This window comes from Sus scrofa, chromosome 16, assembly GCF_000003025.6.
Source record: "Sus scrofa isolate TJ Tabasco breed Duroc chromosome 16, Sscrofa11.1, whole genome shotgun sequence".
NCBI lineage: Eukaryota > Metazoa > Chordata > Mammalia > Artiodactyla > Suidae > Sus > Sus scrofa.
This window is the reverse complement of record NC_010458.4, coordinates 19,593,194-19,614,905: the sequence shown is the minus strand read 5'-3', so window position 1 is coordinate 19,614,905 and position 21,712 is coordinate 19,593,194. Positions and strand designations below refer to the sequence as shown.

Genomic DNA, 21,712 nt, shown 5'->3' with positions numbered 1-21,712 from the left:
AGAAATTTCAGAGATAAGACAGAGTAATTGGATTAATACAGTGGGCATTTATTTGGCATCACAGCATATGGTTCCAATATTAGCTCTTTATCCACACAGGATGGCCAGATGTTTTATACTGAAGAATAAATAATTCTAATGACTTATGAACCGAAGAGTATAATAGAATTGAGGAAGAGCTTTCTTCTAATATTTTAAACTAGATGTTAAAAGTATGAGAATCAAAGAAGTTCTACCCAAATAAGTCCAATATTTTATAAATGTAAGTAAGGATACAAAATTTTATCTTTAAAAGTCGGTATTATCTCAAGGTCAGAAGGCTTCCTTAAGGTCAGGCATGAAGGAATTTCCCATGAAAAACAAATCTATTCCATTTTATTCCTGCACAGAGGGGTGAATAAGCAATCATGGAACTGTTGAACACGTGTCCAGACACCTGTCCTGTGTTTGGTGTTGAGGAAGATTTACACAATGACGGAGAAGGAATAAAAGAGAAGGCTCTGAAGAGGGCTCCTTGCTACTTTCAAAAGCAACTTTGTATAAACAGTGGGCCCACATCCTAGAATCTTTTTTTTTTTTTTTGGCCTTTTTAGGGTTGTACTGGTGGCATATGGAGGTTCCCAGGCTAGGGTCAAATTGGAGCTACAGCTGCCAGCCTACACTAGAGCCACAGCAACGCTGGATCCTTAACCCACTGAGCGAGGCCAGGCATCTAACAGGTGTCCTCATGGACACTAGTCGGGTTGTTTCCACTGAGCCACAATAGGGACTTCTCCCACATCCTAGAATATTGAGTCAATCCATGATAATGGGGTAGAAAAAGAGCACACATCTTCCTTTTCCCATGGAGAATGCAGAGTGTTAATTTAGCCAACAGTTTCAACCATTCAACTTATTAAGAATAGCTTCCAAAAAAGGAAATTATTTAATACATTTGTTTTTCTACTCCTTCCTTTTTTTTTTTTTTTTTTTTTTTTTGTCTTTTGTCTTTTTTAGGGCTGCACCCGTGGCATATGGAGGTTCCCAGGCTAGGGGTCCAATCAGAGCCGTAGCTGCCGGCCTAAGCCACAGCCACAGCAATGCCAGATCCTTAACCCACTGAGCAAGGCCAGGGATGGAACCCGCAACCTCATGGTTCCTAGTCGGGTTTGTTTCCTCTGCGCCACGATGGGAACTCTGTCTACTCCTTTCTTATTAAAGGGACCAGTGAGGATATTAACAGATAGACTGAAGGAGATGGGGGAGGGAGGGAAATGAAGACAATGCACCTGACTGATCATCTCCTAAATGACTGAAAGTTGGTAAGTTTTTAAGTATCTGCTTCACATTGAAATAGAAAAACACTCAATTAGGAGCCAGGAGATCCAGCTTCTAATTGGATTCTCTTACTCAATAGCAATAGCCAAAACAGCAATAATTACAGGTGACTGAGTTCATATTATGTCAGGCGCTATACCATGGACTGTGCATAAACTGATATTTCATTTAATTTCCTTTAACATTGACATTGGAGTTCCCATCATGGCACAGTGGAAGTGAATCCGACTAGGAACCATGTGGTTGCGGGTTTGATCCCTCGCCTCACTCAGTGGGTTAAGGATCTGGCATTGCCGTGATCTATGGTATAGGTCACAGACACAGCTCGGATCCTGCATTGCTGTGGCTATAGCATAGGCTGGCAGCTGTAGCTCTGATTGGACCCCTAGCCTGGGAACCTCCATATGCTGTGGATGCAGCCCACAAAAGACCAAAAAAAAAAAAATTGATATTATCACTTCTGTTTAAGAGATGTGGAGAGTAAGGCTTTAGCTCGCTTGGGACTGTATAACAGAAAACTGGACCTCAGTTTTCTTGACTGAAAAGAGAGGGCTTTTTTTCTTCCCATTGAAAGACATCCTTAGTTAGCATCTGCTTATGCCAAGTGCTCTGCTGGGGCCTCGGGTATGACTGAATAAGCCAGAAGGCCCTCTCCTGGGCTGGAGTACCTTCCACGCCCTCCTGGCTGTCCCCGTGCACCTGGTTGGACTGAGCATCATCTCTCCTCTGGGTGATCTTGTCTCCATGTCTACGTGTGTCTGCAGGTGGTGGGCCGGGGAGTGGGAAGCGTGCTCGGCGACATGTGGGCCCCACGGAGAGAAGAAGCGAACAGTGCTGTGCATCCAGACCATGGGCTCAGATGAGCAGGCCCTCCCGGCTACGGACTGCCAGCACCTGCTGAAGCCCAAGACCCTCATTTCCTGCAACAGAGACATTCTGTGTCCATCAGACTGGACGGTGGGCAACTGGAGTGAGGTGAGCGCAGGGTCAAAGGGAAAGTGGCAATTATTCATGCTTTATCAGCCCCCAACCCACTTGTCTTCATTTACCACTGCAAAGCGACCCAAGGCAAAATTGCACAGTGGCCAGTACTTATCACCTCTGGCTTATGCCCTGCATTTCCCATGTCTTGCCTATTTTCCTTTCTTTTTTTTATTTTTTTATTTTTTTATTTTCCCACTGTACAGCAAGGGGGTCAGGTTATCCTTACATGTATACATTACAATTACATTTTTTCCCCACCCTTTCTTCTGTTGCAACATCAGTATCTAGACATAGTTCTCAATGCCATTCAGCAGGATCTCCTTGTAAATCTATTCTAGGTTGTGTCTGATAAGCCCAAGCTCCCGATCCCTCCCACTCCCTCCCCCTCCCATCAGGCAGCCGCAAGTCTCTTCTCCAAGTCCATGATTTTCTTTTCTGAGGAGATGTTCATTTGTGCTGGATATTAGATTCCAGTTATAAGTGATATATATGGTATTTGTCTTTGTCTTTCTGGCTCATTTCACTCAGTATGAGAGTCTCTAGTTCCATCCATGTTGCTGCAAATGGCATTATGTCTATTTTCCTTTCTTACACGGCCTTCCTCTCACTTGTCCAGTGGTCAGATACCTGCCAGGAATGAGCTGGATGTTGCTCCCTCAGACTCATGATGGCTAATTGAAAAATCCTCAGGATTTCTGTTGGCCCATTATTAAACCATTGGTAGCAAATCAAGCTGCCCCACCCACCCCAAGAACTGGTTTGTCAAACATTTACTGGTAGTTATGTTTTATGCTAAAACCAGAGGAAGGTCACTCTAACAGAGGAAAGATATGCAGTGTACTTGCCATTTTGCCAAGCCCCTCAAACCATCCATCTATTCGGGTTTAGGACAAGTGCTATTATTAGCCATATAAATTCAAATAGTGCTGCATTTCCCCCAAATTAATCTGATCTAATTTTCTGAGTATAATTAAAAATCCATGGGCTAGAGGGTCATGACAGACTTCCAAGCTATAATTTTCTTTGGGTCGCACAGGCCCTGGGACCATCTTATTCTTCCAGAGTCTGTAGTGGAAGTAGAACGTCCTATCTCCAAGGGTGCTGGAGTCTTCAGGGGCCTTGCTCTGGTCTTTCATGTGTGTTTCAGTCAATGACCTAAGAAATTACTAGAAAATAAATGACCTAAGAAATTACTAGAAAATAAATTATTTTTTAAAACCAACAGGCCAGAATTTATAGGCAGTTGCCGACTTCTTATGAGCTCCCTTGGGAAGCCACATGGATTCCACGGCAATGCAACCATTGACCAGGATATCTTAGGAATCCCTCTTAGACTCACCTTTGGAGAAATGGAAAATCTTTGACTCAGGAGAATGCCACAGAAAGTTGATTAGAATTAAGTCTGATGGATAAAAGGATAATTTGGTCCATTTGGATAAAACCTTTGTGTTTAGAGTGGTATTTGATTCTAAATATATGCTATTGCTTTTTATAGCTTCTAAAGGTACTCTGAAAGTATTATCTAAAGAAGATTTTGAATTTTTTGTAGGCAAAGGTACCATCTCTGAAGATAACTATTTGAAAGCAGGAAACACTCATTTGAATATAGCCATTTTGATAACCTTACTTCCAAAACGATTTCATTAGCTCATGGTCACAGTTTAGGTTTATTTAGCTTCTAATTCTAAACGGAATATGCTCTTGAACATCGGGGTGAAATAAAAAAGAAATGGAAAGTATGGCCTCTATATTGTAAGAATTTATCAAATGGAAGAGCTGGGACCAAAAAAAGGAAAAGACAAAGGTATACATGTAAAGAAAACATAGCTGCAAATTAATACAGGCGTGTTACCGATATTGCACTGATGTATGTGCACACATCAGAAATAGGCCAGAATATTCCCCCTGCTATTCCTGGGAAGTTGCAATCATAGCCTGTAGCTGGCCTGACCTATTAGTCTACTGCCAACCTCGATTGCAGTAAATTACAGTGTTGTCAAATAAGCCTGAATGGGGTATTGTGACTGGACCATTAAATCTGTTTACCAAAAGTGTGTTGGCTGCATCTAAAGCAGTTAATAATTCTTGTCATGTAGAATTTACTAATGGCCAGAATCTTCATGCTTTTTCAAAGGAATGCAATTACATATTTAGCTGAAGAGTTCTTTTTGTTGTGCTCATGTTTATGAGGAGCAAAATGATGTGCCTTAACAAGGGTGAGAACAGTTTGCATGATCTGACAAGTACTTGAGTCTGTTGTTCCAAATAGAGGCCACCGAATATTATATTGACAGCAGACATAGAATCCAGTTTCTAGTGTTCACTTGACAGAGCTGAACAGAAAGGCGGACCCACTGTCTTCCTTCAAGGGAGGTTTTCAGAAGTGCTTTTAGTTGATCAGCATCAGAATACTCATCAAATGGGTCTTCCTTTCTTTCCTCTGCTGTCTTGCTCAGGTCTATATACGTTAGCCCTCTAATGAGCTCCGCTGAAATATGTTGAATGTCTTTGACATTCTACTAACATGCCAGGATACCTTTTTATGAGATGATGTAGTGATTCTTGCTGCTCATAATATTTATGGTCTGTATTTTGTCTTGAGATCAACACTAATTAATGAAAAGTAGTGTTCCCACCATACCCAATCACTTGGTCTGCACTGGGCCATTTGGGTCACCCTGGATGAGTGTAAAGCTGTAATGTAACTGGGTGTGGGTCAAAAGACCCAAGAACCATGAGGCTCCTAGAATCCTGTAGAGTGGTCCTCCCTGAGTTGTCCAAGGTGAGAAGGAGGAGAAGAAGCAAATCCATGAGCAGTCCTTCCCTGTTAAGCAACTCTGCCAACCCAGGCAGTGGGGGGAGGGTGGACTTAGCTGTGCCAGGCTGGACCATTCATCCTTGACCCAGCAGGAGTCAGAAGGAGGAGGTCTCTCCCTTGCTGGTGATAGCCAGAGGCTGCCCCCCAAGGACAGCTGTCCTGTGACCAGCCCCTTCCCTTCTAAGTTCATGCTCTGGACGTCTGACTCACACCCCTAATCTCAGGCTCCACCAAGACCCTTTGTTTGGCCCAACCTACTTTCTGGGCTTGGAGGGTAAAGGAGTGGGACTCTGTTGTAAACGGAGACAATTATCCAAGTTTCTGTGGCTCCCAGTAGTTGCATCACTTCAGTGACATGCCTTGTGAGAGGCAGCCAGCCTAGTGGTGAAGAGCATGGCCCTCTGGGTTGAAATCCTGGCTCTGCTACTTAATGGATATGTGACTCTAATCTCTCCATGGTTACTTTTTAGTTTTCTATGACTTGTTTTCTCCATTCCTAAAATGAGAATAACTATAGTACTTAGACTCTAGGGAAGTTATGAGGATTAAATGAGCTAATATTCCCAAAATTCTTAACAAGAACAGTGCCCAGCACATAGGAAATGCTGTACATATAATCATTTATTAGTGAAGTGAATACATGGTAATAATGAGAATATCATCCATCATTTGTTGAGAGCTTTCCACACTATATAGGTGTCTCATTTCACCCTTTAAATAACTCCATGAGGTTGATTTTAGTTCATTAATTCCCCTGTATCTCTCAGCAGTTAGATCAATAGCTTTAGTGGGATAGTAATTTTTCTAGGTTTTCCAGCCCTGCCAAGCCCTAACTGAGCCAGTGTTAAACCTCTCTCATCCTCTTCTCATTTAGAAAGACATGGTTATGGTAAGGCTTAATGATAATCCATGTGAGCCCTTTGTATGGTGCCTAGCAAATAGTAGTCATTCACTAAATGGCAACTTTATAATCAAGCAAGAAGACAAGGGTCAGATTTCCCCTTGTGGAGAAGCAGAAACGAATCTAGTATCCATGAGGGTGCGGGTTTGATCCCTGGCTTCATTCACTCTGTGGGTCAGGGATCCGGCATTGCTGTGAGCTGTGGTGCAGACATGGCTCAGGTCCCGTGTTGCTGTGGCGGTGGTATAGGCCAGCAGCTATAGCTCTGATTCAACCCCTGGCCTGGGAACTTCCATATGCCACAAGTGCGGCCCTAAAAAGCAAAAAAAAAAAAAAAAAAAAAAAAAAAAAAAAAGAAGAAGAAGAAGAAGACGAGTGTCCATTTTCCACGTTACTCTGATTTTGCCAGCCCTGTCTGATCAATGGCACCCATGTGCCTTTACAGAATTGTAGCCCCTGCATTTTCATCCAGCTCTCTCCCTGCACTCAGGGCCATCCGATACATGGAGCACTGTAAGCTTAGGGCTTAGAGCCTGCAAATTTTTCATGGGCCTACGAAAATGTTTGAGACCTGGAAAAAAAAACAAAAAAGAAAAGCACTAATGTATTGTTCCAATAAAGCAAAGCACACTGCAAAATCAGAAATCAATATTTAATTACGTCTTAAGAGCAAATAATCACTGAACATTTAGTATGTGTTTTAAACACCTTAGTAGGTATTACATGATATCTCACAATGGCCTTATTAGTCACATTTTACTAGTGAAGAAACTGAGGCATTGAGATATTTAGAAACTTGTCCAAGTTTGCACAGCCTCCAAAGTGATGGACTCAGGATTTGAATGCAGGCAACCAAGATTTTACTCTGAACACTGTGGCATAAAGCATCTCAAACATCTGGAAAATTTAACATGATGACAGCTCTCAGTATTCATAAAAAATGTATTATGTTTGGAAACAATTTATAGATCAGCTTTTCACATCTCACTGGAATTCCAGACTCTGCATAATGATTGTGGAGAAATCAAAGCTGCTCATACATTAAATGAGTTGCCCTCACCAAATATTTTCAAAAGCAAAGGAATAAAAAGCTTTTCAAATCATTTTTTTATAGAAAAAGATAATGTTTCACTTGAGACTAGAGTTGTTTTTTGACATATCTGATGGGCCATGGAGTAGAGCCACCAGAGCAGACAGGCCTGGGGTCAGCAGAGATCTTTAATCAGCCTTTTCCAGGCCTAACAAAAGCACACAAACAAACAAATGAACAAAACGATGAATTAGCCTAGCTACTGAAAATAGCCTTGCTATTAAGTGCAAAGTTGTCCACTTGGGTATTGGCTTGCACAAGTGACCAGGTAGACTGCATGTTTTACAAAGAAGCTCTCCTGGCCCTTCACACAAAAGGCACTGCAACAAGTGCCAATGGCTTACTTACTTGTTGCTCAATGAAGAGCGAAATGAACACGCAAATAAAACTCTTGTGCAGACCCTCAGGAGTTCCTGCAGACTGAAGGGACACAGGGCACAGAAGGCCAGGAGACATGGCTGAGTCGCTTACCCTCAGCACTCCCCAGTTTCACTTAAGGTCCAGGGACCCCCTGATGTTTTAGCCTCGACCCCTGCTCTCTTGGCATAGGACTCCGCAAGTGCCAACATCTCAGTCCTGCCCAGACACAGCAGCTTGGGCTTTGCCAGGTATCCTGGAGAACGCATGTGTGAACTCTTGTCTGACACAGCTACTCACGGAAAACCAGTTGGGGCCATGCTCAATCTCTTCATCATGTTTGATCTTTTTTTTTTTAAATCTAAAGTACTATGTTCATTTGCTAGGGCTGCCATAACAAAGGACCAAAAAACTGGGTGTTCGAAACAACGGAAGTATATTGTCTCACCACTTTTGTAACTAGAAGTGCAAGTTCAAGGTCACTCTTGAGGTTCTCTCTGAGGGCTGTGAGGGAGACCCTTTTCCATGCTTTTCTCCTGACCTCTGGTGGTTTGCTCACAATCTTTGGTGTTTCTTGGCTTGCAGGTGCATCACCTTGATCTGCTTTCATCTTCAAGCAGTGTTGTCTCTTTATGTATGTCTCCGTGTCCAGATTTCCCCCTTATTATAAGGACAATAGTCAAATTGGATAAAGGCCAACCTCGTGACCTCATTAAACTTGATCTCTGTAAAGACCCCATCTCCAAAGAAAACTACATCTGAGGTCCGAGGGAAGAGGGCGAGTAGGGGGTTAGGACTCTGATTTATCATTTTTGGAGGAGACACAATTCAGCCTAGACAACAAGTACCTAAGGGTTTTGGCTTACTTTCAAAATGGTTTTAGTATGAGGGCCAGTCATTCGTTTATAAATTCCTGAGACTATGCATGAAATGTTTTTATGCCCAAAGCATTAGCTGTTTCTCTCCTCATCCCCTTAGCCCACACTCTCTCTGATAAAACCCCAACTGTGTTTCTGAATAAACTCTCTCTCCGCACTACAGCTCTGAGCCGGTGGTGAGCCCTCTCCCCCACCGCGCACCTCAGGCGGGTGGAGTGGACTAACTTAGCAGCGGACCTCTTTCTCAGGGGGCTCTCCACAGAGGCCTTAATCTAGGAGTGATGGCAAGTGAGGGCAGGTTACCTCCCAGAGAGGATATTAATAGGTGGATGAGCTGTTTGCCTGGTACAGAGTTCAGAATTATATGGTAAGGACAGAAGATAATCATAGCAGAAATGGGTTTTGAGAATCCTGAAACTGCTAGTTGAGATGAGTTCCAAGTGTGGTGTTGTGTCCTGCATTTATCTCGTCTGAAGGGCTTGACAGCTCCTAAGGCAGTAAACACAGTCGGAAGATGTACTAGAAGGAGCGGGGGCTGAATACAAAACAGCACTGCTTGTTCTGCTGTGCAGGTGAGAAAAGGCAATTGAGTTTTTAGCCCCAATGTACTTGATGGGCAGGGCACACTGTCTCACTGGGCACAATATGCCCCAGGCAAAGGGAGGGCATCCATGGGTTATTGGAAAGATTCTGTGTCCCCTGGGGGAAGAAGGCAGAGGAAAGCAGAGGGGGATGGATGGTAGGTGGAAAACGTATAAATATATAAACTCTCCCAGACCAGGGATCCATTAAGTCTTGAGTTGCCATTTGGGAATGGGGCCAATACTGCAGATCATCTGCTTTTTCAAGAGAATCTGAAAATCTGGAGTTTTAATATGAAACCTGCTCATTTTTCAGTGTTGGCCACTAATTTGTCTTTTTGTTTGTTTGCTCATTTGTTTTAAGGTTGTGCAAACCAAAGAATACATGCCAGTGGGCCACATTTAGCCCTTGGGCTGCCACCTCGGCATTTCTGTTCCAGAATAATCTTTTAAAAGATAAAATCTAATGTATTTTAATTAAACAACCACCTAGATGGCTATTATTTACTCCTGATTTTTTTTTTTTTTGGTCTTTTTATGGCTGAATCCATGGAATATGGAAGTTCCCAGGCTAGGGCTCAAATCAGAGCTACAGCTGTCAGCCTACACCACAGCCACAGCAACACCAGATCCAAGCCGCATCTGCGACCTGCACCACAGCTCACATCAATGCCAGATCTTTAACTCACTGAGCAAGGCCAGGGATTGAACCCAAGATACTAGTCATGGGTACTAGTCGGTTTCATTAGAACTGAGCCACAGCAGGAACTCCACTCCTGCTTTATTCCTTTAGGCTGAAGGAGTTCATAGCGAATTGGATTACTTAGTATTTGCAATTTGTAAATTAAAAATAAAAATGTATATTCATCTCTTAGCCCTAGGAAATCTGAATCTAAAAAATAAATCCAGCAATAAGCCAATGGGGTATATGGTTCTCTACTGCCTGTCTTTTAGACTTGTGTCTACAACTGCTTCACTCACACTGCTGCTCACCTCACAGCCTCCCCTAACATGGGTCTGTGTGTCACTCTGTGCTTTACAAGGATGTAGAAATTGGGGCCCCCTGCCTTTTGTTATTATGTCCATTATTATTATCAGCCTCATTATTATAATAGTGGTAATAATAGCTTCCAATTCCCAATTGTCTTCTGCATATTTTGCATGATGTTTAGGGTGTTGTCTTATATAATATTCACAGCAGCTTTGAAAGGTATTACTTTCAATTTCTAGATGAGGAAGCTGAGGCTTAGTCCCTACATCATGCATGGAGTTGTTAATGGCATAGTGAGGCTTTAAGCTATTTCTTACAGGTTTTATAGCTCTTTTCCTTCATAATTCAACATGAGATGGAAGGCATACACTTATATATGTTGGGATTTTTAAAAATACTTGTGAAGGTGTACCATAAAATCTATAGGTATTAGAGGCATTGCAAATCAAAACAAACAAAAGAAGAGTTCCTGTCGTGGCTCAGTGGTTAACGAATCTGTCTAGGAACCATGAGGTTGCAGGTTCGATCCCTGGCCTCACTCAGTGGGTTAAGGATCCGGTGTTGCCGTGAGCTGTGGTGTAGGTTGCAAACATGGCTCGGATCCCGCGTTGCTGTGGCTCTGGCGTAGGCCAGTGGCTACAGCTCCGATTGGACCCCTACCCTGGGAACCTCCATATGCCGCGGGTATGGCCCAAGAAATGGCAAAAAGACCAAAAAAAAAAAAAAAAAAAAAAAAAGAGAGAGAGAGAGAATGAAGAGAAAGAAAAGAAAAATCAAAGAGGTTCTTACTCTGAGCTACATATATCTACTCTGACATTTCTTGGAAAGAAACCCCAAAGAGGGGTGCACCTCTGCTTGAGAATAGCAGGTATTAGCGCAAGCAGGGTCCTCATTTACGAATTAGCTCTTGAAACAGAGCCAGCAGGGCAGCCAGTGTAGAAATATGTTCAGACATAGTGGAGGATTTTTTTCAGTTAGATTGAACATTTTTACAAAGTGAAGATTTAAAAGCCCAAAAGTTCAGGTTAGAATGTAACAAGTGAAAAAGTGACTCAGCATGAATGAAATGGATGGAGCAGAAAAGTATCTTCATACATGAGAAGAACAGAAATATTGTGGTAAACCCAGAAAATAAACACCCCCAGCCTGCCCTTTCCAGGCTCGAAAGTGAAGCGAGTCACGGAAGGTGCCAGAAGAGATGATTTTCTCCCCAGTGGGCTCTGAGAGCTGTAGTTGGTAGTCGCCATTTGGTTGGAAGCGAGTGTGCATTTCTTGGTCTGTGAAGCACTGTTCTCACCACAGATTAGTATTATATCAGAACAGACTTGGAAGTTCAGGCTTAGAGCTGAGCATTTGGATGTTCCGTTGATATCTTAAACTCACACCATTACTGGTTGAACCCAGATCTGCATTCTCTGAGCTGCATGGTCTCCTGTGCTCACAAGGGCCTCCTGCTTTTCAAAGGTGCCCGTTTCACAGAGCTATCATATATCACAAGTGATTATGTTGGGTGGGAACAAAATAAAGGGGGAGTTTGTTTTCCCACACAGAGGAAATTGAAAATAGAACTCAAGAAAGCAAGAAACTCAAGCTTAAAAAAATGCATAAGATCACAGGGAGAATTTTCCCATTTCCTATTTTTTTTTCCAGGTGAGTCACATAAAAATATATATAGTAAGTAATCATTGTGTCCCAAGAACTCTCCTGGAATTCGGTTATGGCTAAGAAACAGTTCTGCCTTTGGGTAACTTTTCAGAAATCGAAAAGTTTGGTCAAGTCAATAATGGAATTGTCCATTGTGAATAAATGAAGTTACTTGTCCATTGTATTGTGCTAGGCTCTGTTGGGGGCATGAAATAAATTTAATTCTCACCCTGCCACTGACTAGAAGACTTTCAAGCAGGTTCCTATGTCTCAGTTTCTTCCCTTGTGGAAGATGGAATAATAATTCCAGCCATGGGAACCTCACACCCCTATCAGTATCACAGGGCTGATATCCACAGGGGATCACACAGAATAGTGGCTGTGAAGCCCTTGGAAATCCAGGAAGCATGGTATAGTCCCTATCTTCAAGAAACCTACTGTGGGATAAGACATACAAGACAGAAAAATGTGAAACAACCCGTACAGACTCCTGGACAGTCCATGTTCAAGAACCAACTATCTCAGTGGATAACTTAAAATATCATTGGAACCAAAAGCTAAAAGTAGACCAGTTTGTTAAGAATATGGATTTTTCAAAATCCATCTAGAAATTTAGTGTTATAGAGCAACTATGCATGGTTTGCAGCTGCTGAGACTAATGAAATAAATATTCTTTACCATGAATGCTGAGGAAGGGCTGTCCTGTTCGGACTTCCCCAAAGGCACCTGCTGGTGCTTTGCATGCCCTGCAGAACGTGGAGGGGCCATTGCAGAGGGGCCCCTGCCACAGCCCCCATGTAACTTTCAGCACCATGCTACAGAACTTAACAGAACTCTTTGAAAAGGGTATTTACTCCCACCTTTAATTAACTATTTGCCTTTAAATTTCAGAAAAGGTCCTGGTACATGTGTGAGTATAGTGATTGTCCAGCTTTTAATCTGAGTCTACCTGACACAGAAAACGGAGCTTATGGTGCCTGGTGAGGCTATGTGAGTTATAATGGATAGTTCCTAAATATATAAAGGGAAGGTCTCGTTATAATTAATATATTCCAGAGAATATATAAATATTTCACATTAGGAGTTCCTGTCATAGCGCAGCAGAAATGAATCCTACTAGGAATCATAAGGTTGCAGGTTCAATTCCTGGCCTCGCTCAGTGGGTTAAGGATCCAGCATTGCTGTGAGCTGTGTGTAGGTCGCAGAGGCAGCTCGGATCCTGCGTTGCTGTGACTGTGGTGTAGGCTGACAGCTGTAGCTTTGATTCGACCCCTAGCCTGGGAACCTCCATATACCGCAGGTGTGGCCCTAATAAGCAAAATAAATAAATAAATAAAAATAAATTCACACAAAAAAGACAAAAGGTGTAAAAAAAAATTCACATTAATTTAAAAGCATCAAAATATTATCTCTTTAAAAGATGAGGTGATTTCTTTAAATCATTACACTCTTTGTGGATCCACTGTCCAACATTCATAGCTCAAGGAGACTTCAATTTTACTATGTCATGGTTTGCATTTTCAGTTTGTGAAGGGTAAATGGTTGGCTTTGAACCTCAGCTGCTCTCCAGGAGACACATATTTTCATGAGAAACTAAATTGCCCAGAAACTGAATCTAACAGTAGAAGAAAACAGTTTTAGCTGCATAGTTCAGCTTCCATTGGGTGCTCTGATTTGCTGTAACCTTAGCATGAGAACCAACATGTCTTTCCCTCTGGACTAACAACCATCTTTCTTTTCCAGTGTTCTGTTTCCTGTGGTGGTGGAGTGCGGATTCGCAGTGTCACATGTGCCAAGAACCATCATGAGCCTTGCGACGTGACAAGGAAGCCCAACAGCCGAGCTCTGTGTGGCCTTCAGCAGTGCCCGTCCAGCCGGAGAATTCTGAAACCCAACAAAGGCACAATATCCCCGGGGAAAAAGCTACCAACATCTGACCCCTTCAAGCCCCTCCCTCTGACTACACCCGGTCCCGGGATGCTGACTACGGCGCCCACTGTACCTGGGTCTATGAGCACAAGTGCTCTGGCCACCAGCAGCCCTGGTCCTACCACAGCCTCCAAAGGGGATCTAGATGGGAACCAATGGCAGAACCGTTCAACCCAAACTGAACCGGACTCTCATGACATCATTTCCATGGGAAGTACTTCCCAGCCCATCCTTACTTCCTGGTCTTTGAGTCTCCAGCCAAATGAAGCAAATGTGTCCAATCCAGACACCGGGCCTCCCTCAGAGGGAGACCTTTCAGCCACAACAATGAGTGGTTCCGATTTGTCACCTTCCAGCAACCCTGTGACCTGGGGGGTGACTCCATTTTACAAGCCCTTGACCAAAGAGCCGGAAATAGAGATTCACAGCGGCTCAGGGGAAGACGGCGAACAACCTGAGGACAAAAACCAAAACGGCTCCGTGACATGGACGAAGATCAGAGCACCTGGAAATGATGCTCCAGTGGAAAGGAGTACTGACATGCCGCTTGGACCTCTGCCAACACCTTATCTTAAGGGAGCATCCTTGTGGCCACCCTTCAGCACAGTGTCAGAAGGACTGCTGCCCAGCCAAAGGCCCGCCACGCTCAAGAATAGTGCCCCCAGCACCGAGGGGATGGTCGCTGAAAAGCCAGCGAACACTCCACCCCCTCTGGGAGAAGACCACCAGCCAGCATACTCGGAAAAGTCCATCAACCATCACCCCCTAGAATTGCCGAGCAGCGTGAATCTGACACAGAGTTCCGGGCCAGGTCTGACGGAGGAAGATGCAACAAGCCTGATCGCTGAGGGGTTTTTGCTGAATGCATCGGATTACAAGCAGCTCTCGATGGGCCGAAGCCCTGCGCACTGGATTGTTGGAAACTGGAGTGAGGTAAGAGTTCCGTTTCTTACGTCTATATGGAAATTAACGAGGGGTGTTGCATTCCTGTGCAGATTTCGAGACGGATTTGTATAAAATACAATCTAATGCAAAATAAAGGGGGGGAGCAATCGGGTCCATGCCCTCACCTCCCTGTTTACCTTCTTAACTCCAAAAATGAAAAAAAAAAAAAAATCTCCAAGGAAGGAGAACAAATGTAGTGAGATATAGTGAAAGGATCTTTGAACTAAACCAGGAGGCCTGGGTCAGCCGGCTGTTGAGTGGAGAATTCAGTCTATCTCTCTGAGCCTGCTTTTTGCCTACAGAACAGTGGAGCTAAGGTAGGTCATCTCCCCTCCTCATGTCCCTTCCAGCCACAAACTGTAGTGACCCTATGATGAGGGATGGCTGCCTGGAAGGGTCTGAGTTCACACTTCGTTCAGAAGACCAATGTTGATACTCTGGTTTAAGCCTGTCAAGTAATCACACCTGGTGTGGAAATCTAAGCCAAAATTCTCTTAAAGACGTCTATAACTTATTGCTGCAATGATTTCTTTTCTTTTTGGACTCAGTGTTTGCTTGTATAAAAAAAATATATTCATTCTGGCTCATGAAAAGGATTAGAAGATAGAGGAATAAGAAAATAAACATAATGACAAAATGTTGGTCCCAGTTTTCAAGCTTTAGGATTTTAGCTAGGTATTGCTTCTCCATTTCTAGAACTAGTTATATCCTTTGAAGCATTAACATCATTTCTCACCCATTTGAATTTGAAATGCACAGTACATGAACTAGTTAAAAATAGTCTGATAACTCATAAGAGGACTTTGTGGCAAAATAATCACATGTTCGAATCATTCACCATTTTTTAAGACAATGCATGACTCATCTCCCATGCTAAAAAGAAGTATTAGCAGTTATTATCAAAATAACAATATATTTAATTTTTTTACATTTTATTTATTTTTATTAAAATATAGTGGATTTACAATGTTGTCTCAATTTCTGCTGTACAGCAAAGTGACCCAGTCATATGTATATACACATTCTTTTTCTTCTTTTTTGTCTTTTGTCCTTTTTAGGGCCGCACCTGCGGCATATGGAGGTTCCCAAGCTAGGAGTCCAATCGGAGCCGTAGCCACCAGCCTATGCCACAGCCACAGAAATGCCAGATCCGAGCCGCATCTGTGACCTACACCACAGCTCACAGCAATGCCAGATCCTTAACCCACTGAGCGAGGCCAGGGCTCGAACCCGCAACCTTATGGTTCCTAGGCAGATTTGTTTCTGCTGTACCATGACAGGAACTCCCACATTCTTCTTCTTATATGATCTTCCATCATGGTCTATACCATGAGACTGGATATAGTTCCCTGTGCTATAGAGTAGGACCTCATTGCTTATGCATTCTAAATATAATACTTTGCATCTACTAATCCCAAACTCCCAATCCATCTCACTCCCTCCCCCTTCCCCTTGGCAACCACAGCTCTGTCCTCTATGTCTGTGAGTCTGTTTCTGTTTTTTAGGTAGGCTCATTTGTGCCATATTTTAGATTCCATATACGAGTGATATCATATGGTATTTGTCTTTCTCTTCCTGACTTACCTAGTATGATAACCTCTAGGTGCATTCTTTTTTAAGGCTGAGCAGTATTCCATTGTATATATGTACCACATCTTCTTAATCCATTCACCTGTTAATGGAATAAATAGTGGCTTGTGAATGGTACTGCAATGAACATAGGAGTGCCTGTATATTTAATTTATAAACCATATGCTGCAGGAAGCGCCCTGGAAAAGGCAAAAAGACAAAAAAAAAAAAAAAAAAGTAACTTTAGGATCACCCAGAAATTAGTTTCCTTTCCCATCCACTTATATAAATGTTTTAATGCTTTTTTCCTGAGTATATTTAATATATGTTACTTAATTGAGAACTATTAATTGATTTAGTGAGAAGTTACTATATTCCAAATAAACAAAACCAAAATAAAAGTACCTACCAACCCTGATGATTGTTTGAACTTAGAGGTTCATTGACGCATTTTGAGTATAGTAGATCAAGATACAAAGAATTAATTGTCTCATATTTTATCATTTGACTTTGACAGAAATAAACTCTTATTGAATACATCATAGCTCACCAAAAGTTTGGCAACCATGGTGGAGCCATTGAGAGGTATTAATTCTAGGCAGTTTTGATGGAAAAGGAGAACTGGCCTAGATTGAAGAAGTTTTTAAATCTATGAGACTATTATAAGAACAGAGTTCCACATTTGGCAAGAGTTCCCTCCATGACAGGACTTAGTACTCACTCTTTTTATGCATCTTTTGTGACAAAATGTTTAATACACAGAATTGTCAGAGAGGATCAGGATTCAGAATAAAAACATTGGGTTTTGAGTTTCCCACTGTTCGCTGGTTTTTGTCCTATCCAGTTGTTTCTTTAGGCTTACCCCTCCCTAGGGTGGCCTCACTGGCCTCTCAGGGACTACATCTTAGGAACCTTAGGATCATCATTGGTATCCATCTTCCTTCATCCTACTAGAAAAGTCCTAGCACTTTTTCAAATCTGCACCTTCTCATCTCATCATCTCATCTCATCCTCCCTCTTTACTTCCAGTTGGTTTAGTCCATTGGTTTCCAATCTAATGGTAGGAGGCATTAGAAAAGAGCAGGGATGCTTTTGTTTGTTACAGTGATGGGGAGGAGGCTGCTACAGCATTTAGTGTCTGAGAGCCAAAGATAATGAGGACCCTATGACCCTGAGGGAAGTCCCTTATGAGGAAGAGCTGTCCCATCCAAATGTCAAAGATGTCCCAATAGTTGAGAATAGAAGACCCTAGGTTATTACTCTTATTAGGACACCTGCCCTTGTCTTTGCTGGTCTGGGCGCTTCCAATCTCTCTCCTCCCCAATGCTTTCCACACATCAGCACAAGAAGTGAAAGACTATCGTATTACTCTTCCAAAAGGAAGTTTCTAATCATTCCAGATTCCTGATCACAAATTGTTCATGTCTCTTCATCATGTTATCAGATCAAATCCACACTAATATCCAACAGCCCTCACACCTTGCAAAATCCAGCTTTCAACATGCTATTTCCTGTGCCTTCATCTATCACAAGCTTCCACAAATCTAAACTGCTCAGTTTCCTCCAAACTTACTGCTCCTCCCAGTCCACTGCCTTTGTTTATACTGTTCCTCGCCTAGAATTTCCTTCTCCTTCTCCTTCTCCTTCTCCACTGTCCTTTCGAATCCTGCGTGTTTGTTTCCATATCAAGCTTTGAATGTCTTCCATAAAGCCTCTCCTGATCCTTGACATTGGACATAATTTCAGAAGTTCCTTAGCATTTAATCTGAACTCTCTCTCACCATGTCCTCCCACCGTCTGTCATGTGTTGAAGGGCCATTAGTGTCCCCCAGTGTATACTGCATGTTCCTCTAACTCCTTGTGACTGCATACATTAAAGAACAGATATTAAAAAAACAAGCTAACACTGGAAATTGACAAAGCTTGAAAGCAGACGTTCTGGGTTTGAAGATCTGCTCAATCACTTACTGATTACATGTCCTCACTGCACCTGTTTCCTCATCTTTAAAATGAGGATGATGAAACGGACTCACAAACTTTGAAAACCAACTTATGGTTACCAAAGGGGACAGGTGGAGGGGACAGGGATGGACCGGGGATTTGGGATTGGCATATGCACACTGTGGGATGTGGAATGATTGGCCACTGGAAACCTGCTATATAGCATAGGAAGCTCTACCCAGTATTCTGTGACCATCTATGTGGGAAAAGAATCTGAAAAAGAATGCATGTGTGTACATGTATAACTGAGTCACTTTGTTGTACAGTAGAAATTATCACAGCATGATAAATCAACCCTATTTAAATAAAACTTTTAAAAACGAAAAAGAATGAGGATGATGACAATGCCTCATTCATAAGATTGTCATGAGGCGAAAGGAATGATAGTGTAGAAGAATGTCAGGGACATAGGAAGCCCTCAGTAAGTATTTGCTTTGATATCTATTTAAGAGACAGAAAACACAGGTGTTTCACAGTGTGCGTGGGTGTGGCTCTCATTTTGACAGAAAATCACCTCTCATCAAATTGCCTCATCACTCAGACAGCTCCCCGGGCCAGTCAGTTAAATGTATGCTATGCAGTCGTGTAAATGGAAGTGACAGCATGATTTTCCACAGCCCTTCATGGCAGTTTTCACATGATTCTGATGTAGCCCTGCACATCTGTTCCAGTTCTGAACACCCCCAAACTGCCCCTTGACCTGATAAATCCATTGTCACAGACTCACTAGCTGTAACAAGGGTGAAGGCTTCAGGACAAAGTGAAGTTGTCCCTCGGCGTCCTTGGAGTCCTCCTTTCTTCTTTGATCCCTCACTCCCAGTTTAAAACAAATAGAGGCACAGGGGAATCCCATTTTCTTACTGTATTCCATTGACACCTTCCTGTCAGCTTTACCTTTGAACTCTTATTTGCTGCCTAAATAGAAACTGTCAAAAAAGGAATTAAACAAGTGTCTACTCACAATGTCTGAATCGAACAGAACTAGATGCAAAGCCCCAAAGACATGGGTTTATTTACAACATAAATATGGTCCAAAGAGCTATAGACATCACTTGGGATGTACCAGGGTCATCACTTACCTGGGAATTTGGTCTCCAAGCTCCTTTCCCGGATTTGGGGCAGGCACCATGGTTTTCTCCATGTCCTGATGTGAAATTACCCATTGTACTGTCTGTGTGAGCATGACTTCAAACCTCTCTGGGGCCCAGAAATCTGGGAAGTGGGATGAATAATGCTGACTTTGCAGGTGTGCTCTGCTTAATAGGTAACATTTGTAGAGCAGTCCTTTTGTGCATGAGTTACCTCTCTTGTTCTCATTGCCACTTAATAAATGAGGTCCTATGTTATCACCAGTTTTACATGCCAGAGAAGTTAGGAAACCATAAAAGATGGCACAATGAGGCAACTGAAGAATTATAATTGTACCCCGAGTCTCAGAGCTTATTGAAAATGCAGGAAGGTACCTGTCAGACAGAGGAGAAAAGGCTAGGAACTTGAGAGTCAAACCAAATCCTAAAGTACTTTTAAGGAGAAGGAGAATTTGCCTCTATAAATGGATCATTTGGGGAAAAAAATGTTGACCAAGCTTTTTTCTACTCTTCTCTTTCTGTGAGTCTATCATAAATTTATCTACTTAGGAACTCTGTTATGTTATTTATGTATGTCTTATAACACAAGAACTTGCACAAAGTGAAACATGAAATTACATGAAGGATGAAAATGTAGCAAGAGAAATGTAAGGCTGGTTTTTGTTCACAACTCATCAAAAGAAACTTTGCAAAATGTCACAGATGGAACTTACATTATTTTTTTTATTGAGGCCAGATCTGTGTTTTACATGTCCAGTCACAGCCCCTCCTTCTGAAGATGGGTAGGGAGAGGAATCTAAAAAGAATAAGCATATAGAAGAATTAGGCATGCTGAATGAAGAAATTATGGAAGGAAGTTTATGTAGTTTGCAAAGTGATGCCATGTTAAGCCTGAGCTATTTAAGGATTAGATGTTTAAATAAATGAAAACATCTCATGAGGAATGGGCTGTACATATGGCAAAAGTTGATCAATTTATTCACCACCAGTGGATCAAGTGGTGGAAAGTATCATGTGGTGACATCTTTCTCATTCCAAGTGCAGACTGAGGACCAACAGCTTCAGCATCACCTGGGAGTCATTAAAATGCAGACGCTCCAGCCCTACCCCAGGCCAACTGAATCCAAATCTGCTTTAGCAGGGTATCCAGGTGATCCCTGAGGACACTCAAGTTTGAGAAGCACAGCTGTAACAGATAGCATGCCTCTTTGGGAGGCAGGAAATCCTAGTCTTCCCCCTTGGGCAATCCAGCTCTCCAATCCTGTTTGTCTACACTGTACCAATACCAGTCTACACCAGTGGTTGGTCACAGAGAGGAATGAGTGAGATAACATCATTGGGTGTTACATGGATAGGAGGCTCCGATATGAGCTAAGGGGCAGATGCAGGGGTCTGATGCCCGCTCGCCCACTCTCAACAGGGTTGGTGTGAATTGCGGCTGTGCGCCTGCAGCACACCCTGCTGCCCCAGGCCTTCGCGCCAGGATGCTTTTCAAAAGGGCGCAAATTTCCTTTTGCACTGGGTTTTCTTCCCACATAGAAAGGGATTCTCCGTCCCAACTGCTTAGTAGAATCACCTGGGAATTTTGTGTGTTGGTACTCAGGCCTGAGCACTCCCCACAGGCCCTCCAGGTGAATTTGTTTGGGCAGGATCCCCAGCGCTGGTACGTTTTAAAAGCTCCGCAGGTACTTCTAGCGAGGAGCCCAGACTGAGGCTTCCTGACCCTGGGGTGTGTCTGAGAAGAGGGCCCTGAGCCTCTTGTCTTCTCTCTCCTCCCCGCACCCTGGCAGTGCTCCACCACGTGCGGGCTGGGGGCCTACTGGCGGAGCGTGGAATGCAGCACCCACGTAGACTCCGACTGCGCAGCCATCCAGAGACCTGACCCGGCCAAGAAGTGCCACCTCCGTCCCTGTGCCGGCTGGAAAGTGGGAAACTGGAGCAAGGTAATTGCTGAGCCTCAGCAGTGTTCGGGGGTGGGGGTGAGGCTGGACACACGCGGGACTTAACATGAGCATTTGTTCCATTAGTTTTCCCTCCTCCCTTTCTGCCTCCCTTCTGCCTTTTTCTTTGATAAACGGATGGATGAGTAAGTCCCAGGCATTACCATGCGCCTACTCCAGTTACACAATAGCTTCAGAACAAGCACAGTTTTCACCAGCCCACGTGTTTTTATCTGCCTGTCCTCCCTTGCCAGATAAACGGAGGAAAAAAGGTAAATTCGTGTCATTAACTGCTTGTCCGGCAGGCAACATTATTTCTCAATTGCTTAAATTTAGCCTTATAATTAATCATCACACATTAGCACATGTATAATTAAGTCATGGTTCAGCAGCTGCTTGCAAAGCAAGTACAGCAGTGAATCTGCTAGACCTAAAATGAAAAGAAAGCTGAAACATGAAGAAAAATTTGGTCTTTGAAAGTATATTCCCTAGATTGATCTTTTGGAAGTCCGATTTTCTTGCCTTTGCTAATGTAGCTGTGGTTACTGGTTTTACTGGGCTACCTGCATAATCCCTCGTGAAAGTCTTTATCGGGTTTTAGGATTGTCAGACCTGGTTCTTCTGGGCACCAGTCAGGCCTTACCTGTTCATCGCCCTGGATAGGACTGAGCTAGCCCCT

The 21,712-nt window shown here is 43.0% G+C and overlaps 1 protein-coding gene across 1 annotated transcript in view; it reads left to right on the top strand.

Moving 5' to 3' along the window:
* The window catches only part of ADAMTS12 (ADAM metallopeptidase with thrombospondin type 1 motif 12), a 373,778-nt gene that overhangs the window by 305,875 nt on the left and 46,191 nt on the right, over positions 1 to 21,712 (top strand). Inside the window, 3 exon segments of the mRNA XM_021076980.1 lie at positions 2,082 to 2,292; positions 13,305 to 14,423; positions 20,884 to 21,036. Coding sequence (XP_020932639.1) covers positions 2,082 to 2,292; positions 13,305 to 14,423; positions 20,884 to 21,036 — 1,483 coding nt within the window.